The following is a 14,092-nucleotide window of genomic DNA, read 5'->3' on the forward strand; positions in this document are numbered from 1 at the left end:
GGAAAAATTTCTTCACTGAAAGGGTTGCCAAGTGCTGGAATGGGCTGCCCTGGGAAGTGGTGACACCACCATTTCTGGAGGTATTTAARAGTCATGTAGATGTAGCACTTGTGGACACGGTTTGCTGGTGGACCTGGCAGTGCTGGATTAACAATTGGACTCTGATGTTAAAGTTACTTCCCAACCTAAATGCTTCCCTGATTCCATGATTCTAAATAAATACATGTGATGTTCTACTGCACTTAATCTATGAAAGAAACAAACCCTGCCTTCAATCAGCATTACATACATGGGGGAAGAAGCCAAATGTTTGGGCCAAGGACAGAAGGTCATTTTGTTAATGCCCTGTTATTACAGGGTTTGCTTCTGAAGACAAGTTGAAATTAAGATTCTCTATTTGACGACTCAAACTCACCATTTCAAATAAAAATTTCTCCAGAATACATTACTCCTAAAAGAATAACAGCAGAAGAATAACTACAACCACAACTTCTGTAGCCAGGATCCTACAGCCACTGAACACTTGAAGGCTGATTATTTTTCCACAGCATGCTGGCAGTGGGTCACTGATCCCAGCTCAGCACTCTCCATTAGGAAAAGGATGACAGCCTCATGGTCCCTTAAYTCAACTTCTCTAAAACGTACTCTTATCTGTGGATCTGGGTTTAATTGCCTAGTCAATCAGATCAAAGCTGAGAAGCAGGACTGGGGAACTCACCGTTTTAACTTTTTTAATTCGACAGCTAATGATTCTAATTGTTGAAACCAAAAGTGATTGCACTGGAAATCCTCCAGCCAAAAACCTGATAATTTTCTTAACCTGGCTAATGCAATCCAAGTGCTTTGGTAATAAACAGAAGTGCTAACTTGCCAAGTATTATTGCTAAAATGTGTATTTTTTCCAGAAAAAAAAACCAAAAACATGAAGAAGCTAAAATACCTGAACCTAAGAAATTGCAGATAGTAACACAAAGATTCCTGTAAGTAACTTTTAGACTTTGCAGCATAAATAAAATTTAAATATAGCAGAGAAAGACATTCAGAGCTAAATATCAAGCCCGGAGCATCACACCTCTCAGCAGAGTTCAGTGGCTGACCTTGACCCATTCAAACTATCCCAAGGAAAGTTTCCTGAAACAGCTTAATTTTCTCTTAAAGATCTCTAGGAGTAAAGCCATAATATAAACCTATAAAGCATTATATTTAGTTATCCCATAACTGCAGCACAAGCACAACAGAAACAACAGAAAAGGCACTAGTGTCTCAAAATTAAGGGACAGGTAATGAAATATTCTTTTCGGAAAGTGCTTACAACAACTACAGATTGTTTGCATTTTTAGCTGGCATTCATCTACCAATAATCATTACAATCAAAATGTACCAGTTTTCAATTCTGTGTATAAGTCAATGTTACATATGAAATCAAAGCCAGCTGCAATGCATTTCATTCGTTCTTTTGCACCTAGATGTAACCTGCATAAAGCAAAGGTGGGAAAATGGCTAGGGGAGAAAGATGGCAAAGTATACTGTGATAATTCACCTGGGTTCTTTCTTCATGGATCCTTAATAATCTATTAAACTGAAATGTACTTGTGAGGCAAGTCATTTAATTCTTTGCATTTGGCCATTTTAAGAGACAGAAAAATCAAGGAAATGACTTTGTCATATCAGAGGACTTGAAAAGGTTATCTAATGAACCTGGTGAGCTAATAAACAATGTACTTCAGCATCCATATTCCTTTTACCTTATTAGTGACATCCAAACTACAACTTGCTTCACAGAGTGCCATCACAATAGGCACATTCCCATCTTTGCAGGCCACATGCAAGGGAGTGTTGCCATGTCTGTCTTGGAAATCCACAAAACATCCTTGACTGATGAGAGTTTTAACTACTTCTATTTGACATCTTCTTACAGCAAGGTGCAGRGCTATATGGCCATCCTGAAATCAAAAGGCAGCTTGTAAATGAGACCAAATAATGCTAAAAATGAAAACATTTAGCAAAATCATAACCGTCTTGAGTAACAGGATGCAACTCACTGCCTCAAGAATCACAATGGTTTTTAATTTGAAGGTGGAGGCAGACACATGCATTGTATCTGTCAGAACAAATAAGGCATTTCATCATGGGATGAAAGCAAATTCCTATTAAGCCACTGGGCTTTGCAGTGGAATGGATGAAATACAAATACACATTCTCTTCTAACAGCTTTCCTAGGAGGCAGAAGAGTGATCAGCTGTAATGACCAGCTGAATAGTGTAAACTCTAATGTTTACTATACAGAAGTTAGTGATGCAAAAGTCATGAAATCTGCCTTGTGATCAGTAACTTCAAAGACAGAACTTTCTCTCTATGGAACGACTTAAAGAGACAATGTAACTGGAAAAAATCAATTCTTTTAGAAGCAAAAGAATTTTTTCTGAACTTACTTTAATAACTATTTAGTTAATATTGGCAATAAAGGTCATTAAACAGACAGCCATATCAGAAATACAAGCAATGAAAATCCAAATTTATTTGTTGGGATTACATCATGAAAGCCAAAAATTGATTCTGAATCCAGTAGAGTCCCATTTTCAAATAGTTCTTATTGGAATGGATGTGGTTTATCTAACCCACAGGAACCAAAGGCCAACAGCAAATTCATCTTTTTCTATGAGGTTCATAGTTTGTTGCCAATTACAGAACCTAATGTTACTGCCATTTTTCAAACAGTGTTAAGTCACTGGGTAATAACTGATAMGGAGACAATGGGTGAGCAAAAACCCTAACTTGGAGTAGGGTTTCATCCTTAAAGACTACTGCAGCCATCAATARGCTCTGTGTGAACTGCTACAAAAATTCATGTAATTGAAACAATGCTGACTTGCAGCACTCCAGCACTTGAGAGATACATCACTTTGACCTCTGGGCAAACTAACCTTGTCTGTTGCGTGAAGATCAGCCCTGTGCTCTGCCAAGCATTCCACAATATCATGGTAMCCTCTCGCAGATGCTGTCAGGAGTGGGGTCTCCCCTTCTTTGTTTTTAATGTTCACGTTGCAACCTGCTTCACAGAGCGCTTTGGCAACAGAGTAGTAGCCATGCCAAGCAGCACAATGCAGGGGGGTTTCTTCTTCCTATCARCATTGAAAATCAAAAAGCAGTACTGAACCAAACTCCAGGAAGAGCATTTTCCTAACTTAAAAAGACAAAAATCTGGTATTGGGGAAAAAAAAAGATAGGCTAGTAAGTAAGTCCTACAAAAAGATGTTGTGATTTCTAATGTTGATATTCTAAAAGCAAGAATAACTTCAGCTGACATACAAGTGATTATGGTACCTTGTATGCCAGCAATCCTACTTTAAATCTAACCATGCTCCTTAAGTTCTCTTGGCTCTCTCACATGAAAACAGATCCTTGTTCACAAGCAACTTCTACATCCTGAGACTAATCCAGCATTTAAAAGAGATCGATCATCGTGGCAAGATACAGATCCCAGTAGGACTTGCAGTTTGAGGTAGTTCACTCTGCTTACCAAGTTCAGAAAGAACATCTAGAATGTTCTAGGAGTGTAGGTACTTAGAAACCCTAGTCCTTTAAAGACTCATCACAACAAGCCTTTGAAATGTTACGCATTTGGAGTTCAATTCTGACTGAAATACTAATTTGCCTTTTGCTTGAATCCCGGAAACTTCAAAATATTCATCTTCAATTCATTGTAAGTCAAACTAGTTATGAGGAGCACCATTAAAAACCTCAAATGTTTCACAAAAACAAGCTGAAARTAGCCCACTGAAAAAGCAGGGAGAATTAAAATCCACTAGAGAAGTATCTCTATCAAATTGTAAGAAATGGGATATCCTTTCTGTACCTGGCAAATATCAATAAGGAGAAAATTGAGGATGATAATAGCAGAGCACTGGGACTGTATTCAAGTTTTCTGTAAAAATCTGAGGGTAACATTATAGACAAAGAGCATGTCCTGTCCTCCCTCAGCCTAGGGCTGCTTAAACAATACAAAGGAAGTCCTAGAGGATGCAGCACTTGGGGAGGCTTGTGGAACTCACACAGAGTCAAAYTTGGGTCAAATCGATTTTCTTTTTCTATTAAGCCTTCTCTTCTTTGTTTTCTTATAAGAGTTCAGACCTCTAAAGAAACCCTCCCGAGCCTTCCTCTCATTTTCAAAAATGAGTCCTTGACACTGCAAAAAAATCCCATGACTGCTAAAACCAAGCAGAATTCAATATATATAATAAAAAACTTTATTAATAAGACTAATAAAAATCTTTAGCTGAACTTACAAAGCACACCCCACACCTTCATCTTTAAGCTTTCATTGTTTAATAGCACTGCTGGTTCTCACATTTTTTCATATGGCCTTTATCTATCAAGAGCCATGAAAACCTCCATAATTCTGTTTTGCAAATATGCCAGAGGCTAAAGGCAAGAGTTTTGACCACTTATGTAATGCTTTATGAGTTAAAAAAACATAGACAGTGTTCATGACTCACCTTGTCTTGAAAGTTTGGATTGGACCCAATGCTACAGAGAAACTGAACCACATCCACATGCCCGTACCGAGCTGCCACATGGAGGGCGGTCTCRCCAGACTGCAATTACAGGAGAACATGACAGGGTGATTTCCTGTGTCACCCCATGACATACACTGCCTGTACACTGTGTACAGCCTRAATGCCCTGAATCCTGCACGGGATCCTCCTCCCTCTCCACAGCCAGCCTCACAGCTCAGTCAGCAGGGCTTACAAACTGTACATGACAGGAACATCACCACCTCACACGTAGGTTATTTCTTCAAAGGCTTTCTTTTTCCAGAACTTATTTGCTTAYTTTATTTGTTCCAGATCACAGCCACAATGGGATTTCTAGCAATACAAGGAGRAAGCTGTGTGTGCAATTGCGTTGAAACAGATGTCTCATTTCTATAATTCCATATGCTCCCCCACTGCCCTGTATATTCAAATGTAAGGAGCTGATCTAATACCTTTGTACACCCTGGTGCATTTTGTTYACTATGTCTATTTGCAACAYTGTATTTTYTAAAGTTATATTAAAAAAAAAGTATTTTTACTGAGAGAATAACCTCTTTCCTAGTGGCCCTATCAGGAGTCAAAAAATAGTCTTCCTAATGTACCATGCCTTACACTGGTTCCCTCAAGAAAGCAAACTGTGTTTCACAAGCATAATTGCTTCTGTGCTGGAGCTTTGGCTAGCATAAAATCATTGCTATGGCACAAGGATTTAACGGCAACTAGTTTGTAGGGCATGTATTACTCAAACAACACTGCTGAAGACTAAGTAAGTGCTCATCAGTACAAATTGTTAGGCTTTCTCATAATCAATAACAGTCAAATTTACTTGTCAGACAAAAGTGATTTTCAATCAAGAGAAATGAAAAACTGAATCACGATTTCACCCTGAGTTCCAATGAGAAATTTAGTCTTCAAGTGAAAATTAATTTAGGTTTGTACTTCCCCACCTACCCACCATGTACTCACCACATTTAATATGCACACTTGTACTAACATTTGCCAAGAAAATAATCAGTACATTCAGCCACTTTAAAGCTCTGTTATCACAGCCCTATATGGCAACTTAAAAAACCACATAAAAAAATCCAAATTCTTGGAATTATGGCACAGCTAAAAACCATTCCAACTGAAAGACCTCTCTCTTTGCTAAGACAAAGTTATAGGAAAAGGTCCGCAGCATGAAAAAGGTGTCATTTTCTTACCTTATCCTTAATRTCCAAAGGACATTCATTATCACTGAGAAATTTCAGTGTTTCTACATGACCATGTCGAGAAGCCCAATAGATTGCATTAGATCCAGCCTGTCAAAAATGTTTCATTACAGATGTTATTGATCAATTTAAAATCCTCATTCTAAATTTTCAGTTGAGGTATACATACACTTAGATGTACACAGACACACTGAAAACTATTCAAGCTCATATGAACACATGCACTTTAAAAAAAACCCCACAAATTGATTCAAGAACCCCACATACCAAAAGTGACAACAAAAACCTCTCTATGCAAGGATGATTAACAGGATTACTAACTGTTTGCAAGGATAATCCTCTTCTCCCTTGTTAGGGAGTTCTTTGGAAAGAACAGTTATGAGATAAAAACCTTTCTTCTGCTTACTTTACCATCTATTAGATGGAGAAGCAGGCAGTTCTTCAAGCTTGCTTTAAATAAATTGTTACAGCACATTTTGAAAAAAAGCTTGTTGCAAAGCATATCCTCCATCAGAGATGAATTTTTGTTGCAATATTCCCCATGGCTAAAATACTCATTTACCATTGTATATTAAATAAAGTTCACCATTGTGTTTTGGAGCAATCACTAATTTGAACTAATTAAGGTGGTTTTATAAGCATGAACTACATTTTAAGATTAGTATAATTCAAATTATTTCAGCTAATAAAGTGATGAAAATCAGAGGATATGTGTTAGTAACAAACAACATTGCTAAAGACTTGCTTTTATGTTTTTGCTGTGGAAGAGAGAAAACAGGATCTACAGCTCAGAGTTTTTAATTTCCAATACCACTTGGTGTGAACTATTTGTCTCCAGCCAACTGTACTGAAAAACTTATAAAGAGCAGTTGCCAAAGCAGAAGCCCAACCTTATCTTGAACATCAATACGAGATCCACGTTTTAAAAGCAACTGAAGCATCTGAATGTTTCCACAGCCAGCAGCAATCAGTAGTGGTGGTGTTCCATGCTAACAGTGAAATACAAATAAGAATGATATAATTAATTTTTGAAGGATTAAGAAACCAGTGGAATAGAAGACAGGCATTGAATGGCATGTCTGGATTTCCACTTTCAAATTAGGCCTTCAGGAAGTAGTGTATGAAAATAATTTATCCCTTTGTTCCAAAAAATTATATTGCAYATCAATTTTCCGAACTCATGACATATATCATAGTAAATATGTTTCTTAAATTAGGAATATTAATGTCAAGCTCTCATTARCCTTGTTTGGCAAGAAGAGTCCCCTTTGCAATCTCTTTGTGTCTACCACACCACCTCAGACACAAACCATCAGAAACATCTAGGAAAGTTAAATGGGACTGCATCATTAAAACAAAAACTATTTTGCCATCACAGCAAAATAACACACATTCCACTTCTATATGGCTCTTCATGAATATTTCTGAAATTACTTTGAAGGTCACTATAACAATGCAAAAAAGTGGAAATTAGAGCAGAGATTATTTCCTCAAGGTTAAACAGCAAAGCCAGCACAAGTCTTGGCCTCAGATCCAAGATTCCTGTTAGAGCAGCAGCAATGTCTTGAAATACTGAAATGGGCAAGCAACTTCATTACTGAAAATGTACACCACCATCAAATATRTTCACATAACCCACTTCTGCAGTTTAGAACTTCTGTTTCTGCTTTGCAAAGTCTGTTTGGGCAGTCTGGTCATTCCTAGGTATTCTGCCATCTTTATCTGCCACAAGAAACAATTGCAATCAAGAGTGAAGTTCCTGACAATGGATTTGAGTTATGCTTTTGGAAGGCCTAGGCAAAAAAATCCCATTYAGGGCTCAATTTTAATGTATCTTAAGAAAATTGAAAACAAAACACATTAAAATTTCTCCTAGAAAAAAGGCAGAATTATTTCCCATTCCTTTGTCTTTCCATTTCAGGTGTTACATTTCTATTTTACAACCACACTGCTCTATCCAAAAGGGTGGTAGCTCGTCCCCCACACACCTCACACCTCAACACAGACCCACACTACCTTGTTGGGCTGATTGACATCGTAATTTGTCAGAGATCCCAGAAGGTGCTGTAATCCAGGAACATTGTCATCATTGATGGCATGAATAATAGCTTTCATCACAAAAGAATCTTCCTCATCCTTGCAATTAAATGAGATAGAAGAAAAATAGTTAGCTTTAAGAAAAAAATCCTATCTAAACAGCTGCCAAGACATCTAAAAAAATAAAACCTAAATTTTTAAATTTTTTTTTAGCATAGAATGTTTCAGCTGCAAGTTGTAATCCTTCGTAAAGCATATGGCTAACATGTACACGTTATTCGAAAACCCACACCAAAAGCCCCCCACTTTTTCTAGTAAAATATGCTTCCTTCTTCAGACACAAACTTGTTACTCACTGACATTCCACATAGGTTTCTTTTATTAGCTGTATTCTTTTCCTCATAGGAAAAATAGATGATAGACTTAAATAGAAGCAATACTTACATAAAATGAAATGAATTCCATGCATACATGTGAATATGAAAAAAACCCAAGAGTGCGTGAATATCAACTGAAGTATCAGGTTTCACGCCAACTACAAATAYAGCGCAGGAGAGGTACTTTGGTCCAAGTGTTCATCTATTCAAATGGATCAGTTAAAAATCTAGAACACAAGTAATGTGCCTAGATACCTCTGCAGGTGCAATGTTATTTTTCTCCTATGCATTAGTGTTTCAAAGAAGTGAAATTCACAGAGCCCATTATTTGGATTGCTCTTACCTCCTCTCTCCTGAGGTTTCAGATTTTTTTAGGACACTAACATTGGCCTATAATCCTTTCTGCTGGAACACAGGTGTGAAATGCTGATCCAGTGTTAAAAGGCATACAGATAACTGAGCGGGGGCAGGGAAAGGAGAACAAGAGGAAGAGAACAAAGAGCACAGAAGCCGAAAGATAAGAGAAGGAAAAGTGGAAACATGAGCATGGAGTTACTCAGGAGGGACACAGGGAAGACAGTATGCATGAAAGGGGCTTTGCAGAATTTTTGACGTTTGATCCTATTGCACAGAAAAGATGATATTCCCAGCTCTAAACATATTAACACATATTCTTTGCTGATCACAGGAAATTTGTGAAGTGCATATTAAAACTTGTAGAGTAAGAGAAGGAGAATGCTTTTGGATTTATAAGCATTTGTAATTACAAAACGTACAGCAATTGCACCTAACTATTCAACTCTAGATGTATTCAATACCACAAACTGGATACTGGTCAATTTTAAAGTTTCCTCCATAAATAACTGCTCATTGTGAGCATTTATTTCCTCCTTAAATAATTGTCTAGCATTCATTGGATTTAAGAGGGTTGCAGTGATTTTGAATACTTRGTGAAAGAAAAGGAGTATAAGGAATATTATTTTAGTTTACACAATAATGAGGTAAAGATGAGTAAGATTCAGATACCACTTTTTCTCCATGTAATTGTTACAGTACAAAAACATCCTCATGAATCAAACTTCCAAACTAAGACATGAATTTCTGTCTCCAGCTATCAGCCTCAACATAAGTTAAATTTCAAGGTTTCAAAAYGCAGAAGATCAAACAATGGATAACTGACCTCTGTAGTCTTAAAATTTATTTCTTCCTACCTATGAGATTAGCTAATTGTGCAAATTTTCCAGAGCCTGTATTTCTGTATTAGTTAGAAACTGGCAAAGTTCATATGTGATAGAGGATTCAYACAAAAGAACATACTTACCAGAGTATCATCACTTCTAGCAACACTCATGCTACTTCTGGACAAGAAAGATCTTGATAATCTTTGGCACAAGGATATTAAGCGCACTGATTGCTTTATAAAAATAATAAGAAAAGAGCCATATGTAAAAAAATCAGATACTTTTGATACGATGTTATTTCAATGATTTTAAAGGACCTAGCAAAACAAACTGAAGTTTGACTTCAACACMCCCCATCTGCTTTTCATGTTGAAATTTCAACTTCTTCTGTCATTTACAATCCATCAGAAGCACAAACAATCCACACACAAGCATTTGTATGCACATCATTTACAAAGAAGTCCTCTCCTCTACTATCATACTCAAGCACTTAATTTAYTCCCAGTGACAGAGGAATGCTTTTCTTCTTCCTTCTTTTCCACTATTAAATGCACTGACATTTCCCTGGAATAGGCAATGGTACTGCATTTGTTTGTCACCAACATTTTGATGTGATTTTGAATCACTTACTTTCCATTTTCGCCGTGCTGCAAACTTTTTGAACTTCTCCATATTCACTGCAGAAGCTTTTCTGCTAAGTGCTTGTTGAGTGTCTTTTGGCTGTGAGCAAAAGGAAAAGAAAGCTGTTCTAAAAAATCCCACATTTCTGTATGTAACACTTTGTCCCTCAGTGATGACTTCCACTTACATTATAGTGACACTCCAAACATACTGTAATAATAAAGTAACTGCAAGAGCATAATTTTAACATCCATAGTCCAGTGTGGTATACAGATGGAATTTCTTAAGAAAATGCTGTAAGGAAAATCCAGACCCAAAAGTGCAACACTAAAATGTGCTTTTTCATGTTAAATAAAAAAAAAAACAACCCTCAAACATTAGAACATTCAGCCTCGTCCTTCACCTCCCTCTATGATGGAGCCATTTGATTTCCAAGATAAATCCTGTCTTCTGGGAAGATTACCTGACTGATTTTAAATGCAGTCCATCTTCATTACAATCTCAGATGCTGCTGAACAATTAGCCCCTCCTCCCAAAAAATCACATCCCACCTACCACTGCAGCAAGCTCCAAGCCTTAACATCCTTTCAAATTTCTCACGGGCTAATACTAAGCACCAATGACTTGTGAAGTATACCAAGTTCTTGCATTTTATGATCCCATTTTTTAAGTAATTTTTATGGAGATATAGAATCATGGAAAGGCTTGGGTTGGAAGTGAGCTAGTTTCAACTTTCCCTGCCATGGAAATGCAGGTAAAGATAGTGATGCRAAGGGGGAAAAGAGGATATGACCAGTGGAGGGGGAATCAAATGGCTGGAAAGTTAAGATATAAAGCCAAGTAACAACAACCAACAACCTCTCTTTGCAGGAGCGTGGACCTTGGTCCAAGAGAGACAAACTTGGACAATGCTCATTTTAGTGGTTTAAAACATCATGTCAGCATGTTCCACACATTTAAACTATTTCAGATTACCTCAGCAAAAAGTCAGCAAAGCATGGTCAAATTTGTAGCTTGGCACATTGATGTAGAAATGCTTGCCCTTGGAGGTTATACTGTGAACTGAGCAGCTGTAGCACAGACAAATACTCTGCTAACTGATTCTCTGGGAAGTGGAATGTGATCAAATACCCACTGTGCCTCCCCACATCCTGGGAAATCAATGGCACTGAATGGGTTTACTACTCACAATCAGAATGTGATAAAGATTTAAAATAAAACAACTGCKGGGCACTACTACACACATTAAGAAGAATGATCGGTGCCATTTTCTCCCTCTCAACCTAGGAGCATCACAACAGCTCAATCCAAACACAAACACTGAAGGAGGAAGTGGACCACCAACCCGCATCAACTGCTCTCTTCAGTCTAAAGGGGAAGGACAGAAGAGAAATTACACCTTTTTTCCCAGCCTAAATAAGGGGGTTAGAAGAAGAAAAAATAGATGGAATTGGTCTGGATTCAGCGACTGCATCTTTGTCAATGCAATGCTCTTTGAGGGTTTAATAAGTTTAATTCCATGAGTTTAATTTCCATAGGGGGCTACTTCCCTACTGCTAGCTTACATCAAGGCCATCTATTGATGAAACTTTCATAGAGACAGCCTTCCAAAACAGTAAGTTGCATTAAACAACTGGAAAGTATGACATAAAGAATGATTAAAAACAGGATAACACAGAATGAATGGTATGCTAACCTTGATCCAAGGATGCAGCAAACTGTCTTGGATAGTCATTCTCTTCCTTAAAGAGAATAAAACATGCAACTGTTTCAGATATTAAAAACAAACATATGCTTTATGCTTGTTAAACTAAYATCTCAAAATAGCATGTAATTTGAAATAGTAGAAATGTAAGTGCAACACACAAGAAAAACAACTCACTTTGGATCTTTGACTAGAAGTCTTCGTATAAAGTCTTTAGCTAGGGCACTGGTATTACTGAAGAATTCTTCTTCAAATTCATAATTTACAGCAGACACATTTGCCAATGTTTCCTGTTTGGTTTCTCCAAGAAATGGAGACGCACCACTCAGGCTGCAAGAAAGACAGAACATTCCTCTCAATATGTAACAGTGCTGCTTCAACCCTCTGAGATCAAGTAACAGTAGAAAGCGAACACTTTTCCATTTTAAGGCTGCAAATATGCTTTCAGGAAGATGTGATGTAGCAGGACAAAAAACTTCGCTGTAATTTCAAAGAATACTGGTTAAGATATAGCTGTAGGAAAGTCACCTACAGATTTGAAGACAGTTTCCCATGCTAGCTCAATGCTRATCAATGGCAATTCTTTCAATAATTATACTACAGCTTTTATGATCAGACAACTTGAATCAAGATGTGCAATCAAAATGGTCTGATTTGAASAGATACCACCAAAAACCCAGAGGATAGAATCAGAATTAATAAACAACAGCATTTGCAAGAAACACCCATAGATTTTGGTACTTACAGAATATAAGTTATTACACCAATGCTCCTGGATTGAAGGAAAAACAAACAAAAAAAGGATGAGGGAGAGGAGAGAAAAATAGATGGAAAGAGAGAGAGAGAGAAAAAAAAGGTTAGAACATAAGCATAATCATGAGAGAATTATTTCAAGTAAGATCCAATAACTTACCACATATCAGCTTCAAGACCAAGAGGCTCATAATTTACTATYTCAGGAGCTAAAGGAAAAAGTAGCAAGGTAAGTACCTAGTCAAAAAACAGATAAAAGTCTCACTCTGAGTCTATATATGTTGGAGATAATAAGCTAAGATGCCGATAGATAAAAACACCTTAATGCAAGTCTCATTTGAAATAYAATGCTAAAATCTGCTCATTTAAATTTCAAAATATCATGAATTACATACAAATTCCATAATCAGCTAAGCCTAGCTAAGCCACACGCAATGTCTCACAGACTGAAAAAGAGTAATTTGAAGAAACAACAATTTTCTCACCAACAAACTCCGGCGTCCCAAAGATATTTTTGAATTCATTTCCAAAGTCAATTTTGTGTGCTAAACCAAAGTCAATAATYTTGATTCGAGGCTTTGGTACATTCCTGTCCAACAACATTATGTTTTCAGGCTTTGAGAAGGAAGAAGAGGGAAAGAAAGAGGTTACATATGGGTATAAACTGTGGACCAGAATTCTTCASCACTGAACATTTCTCTTTACCTTCGTTAGACTCTTGAATTGTGTTTCAGGCAGAAAAATCCTGTCTTCCTATTATGATCTAACATATGCTAAAAGTTACCTACAGTAAATTTGGATTTCAAGTTGATGCTGGAATGCTGATTTCCACAAGGCYAAGATTTTATTTCTTGTTGATACCATAGTTGCAGTTTTCATGTGGACTGACCCTAAGTGAAATACACCGACCCCAGTAAAGGTCACAGCCCCTGCACTACAGCCATTCTAGCACTGCTGGGAGCTGGCAGGAAACAAAACTCTGTRAACAAGTTATCGGGTATGGTTTACATTAGTCCCTGAAAGAGCTTTCTTCCACACCACATAAGCAATAAGGAAGGTGCATCTTACTGCCTTTGGATCTTCCAGGGAAACTTCTGGAGTGGTCCAGTTCCCATATTTTAAGGCTCATCATACTTAAAAAAAAAAAAAAGGGAAATGACCAGGTTCTCCTGCCTTTTCTAGCTTATTTTGAAATATGGATTTTATGTATCTATCTATCTATCTATCTATCTATCTATCTATCTATCTATCTATCTATCTATCTATCTATCTATCTATCTATCTAACTATCTCAAAGATCTGCAAAACCAGAACAAAAAAGATGAAATGTCAGGATGATCAGCAAAGGGGCTTAACTCCACAGTGCATGACTTCAACAAGCACACAGAGCCAGCTACTCAGTGTCCATATCCTGTCGTGTCCATGCTGTGCTCTGAAGAGGTCCTGTAGCTCCATCCATCCTGTTCAGAGCTTGAGGACAGCTCTTCATAGTCACCCTTCTTTTACCTTTATTTTCCAATCACATGACCTAATACATGCAAATGCAATTTTCTTCATTTCCTCCCTGCAKTCCTATTTTTACTTCCATCCACACTTTTACTGGTCTGCACATTTTAATTCTTGCTGCCTACTTTAATGTACAAATCTTTGTTGTCCAGTGTATTCAAAGATG

The 14,092-nt window shown here is 37.2% G+C and overlaps 1 protein-coding gene across 1 annotated transcript in view; it reads right to left on the reverse strand.

Annotated features, from left to right (window-relative positions):
* The window catches only part of DAPK1 (death associated protein kinase 1), a 44,881-nt gene that overhangs the window by 19,109 nt on the left and 11,680 nt on the right, over window positions 1-14,092 (reverse strand). The window contains exons 3-15 of the mRNA XM_057369992.1: window positions 12,906-13,035; window positions 12,581-12,629; window positions 12,413-12,439; window positions 11,845-11,997; window positions 11,659-11,704; window positions 9,972-10,061; window positions 9,482-9,574; window positions 7,763-7,882; window positions 6,637-6,735; window positions 5,738-5,836; window positions 4,497-4,595; window positions 2,925-3,122; window positions 1,746-1,943 (exon numbers count right to left, since the gene is read on the reverse strand). Of these exons, the coding sequence (XP_057225975.1) occupies window positions 1,746-1,943; window positions 2,925-3,122; window positions 4,497-4,595; window positions 5,738-5,836; window positions 6,637-6,735; window positions 7,763-7,882; window positions 9,482-9,574; window positions 9,972-10,061; window positions 11,659-11,704; window positions 11,845-11,997; window positions 12,413-12,439; window positions 12,581-12,629; window positions 12,906-13,023 (1,389 nt within the window). The 5' untranslated portion in view covers window positions 13,024-13,035. The remainder of the gene's footprint in view (window positions 1-1,745; window positions 1,944-2,924; window positions 3,123-4,496; window positions 4,596-5,737; window positions 5,837-6,636; window positions 6,736-7,762; window positions 7,883-9,481; window positions 9,575-9,971; window positions 10,062-11,658; window positions 11,705-11,844; window positions 11,998-12,412; window positions 12,440-12,580; window positions 12,630-12,905; window positions 13,036-14,092) is intronic.

The sequence above is a fragment of the Malurus melanocephalus genome, unplaced genomic scaffold (genome assembly GCF_030028575.1).
Source record: "Malurus melanocephalus ecotype Western Australia unplaced genomic scaffold, MMel_1.1 scaffold_117, whole genome shotgun sequence".
Taxonomy (NCBI): domain Eukaryota; kingdom Metazoa; phylum Chordata; class Aves; order Passeriformes; family Maluridae; genus Malurus; species Malurus melanocephalus.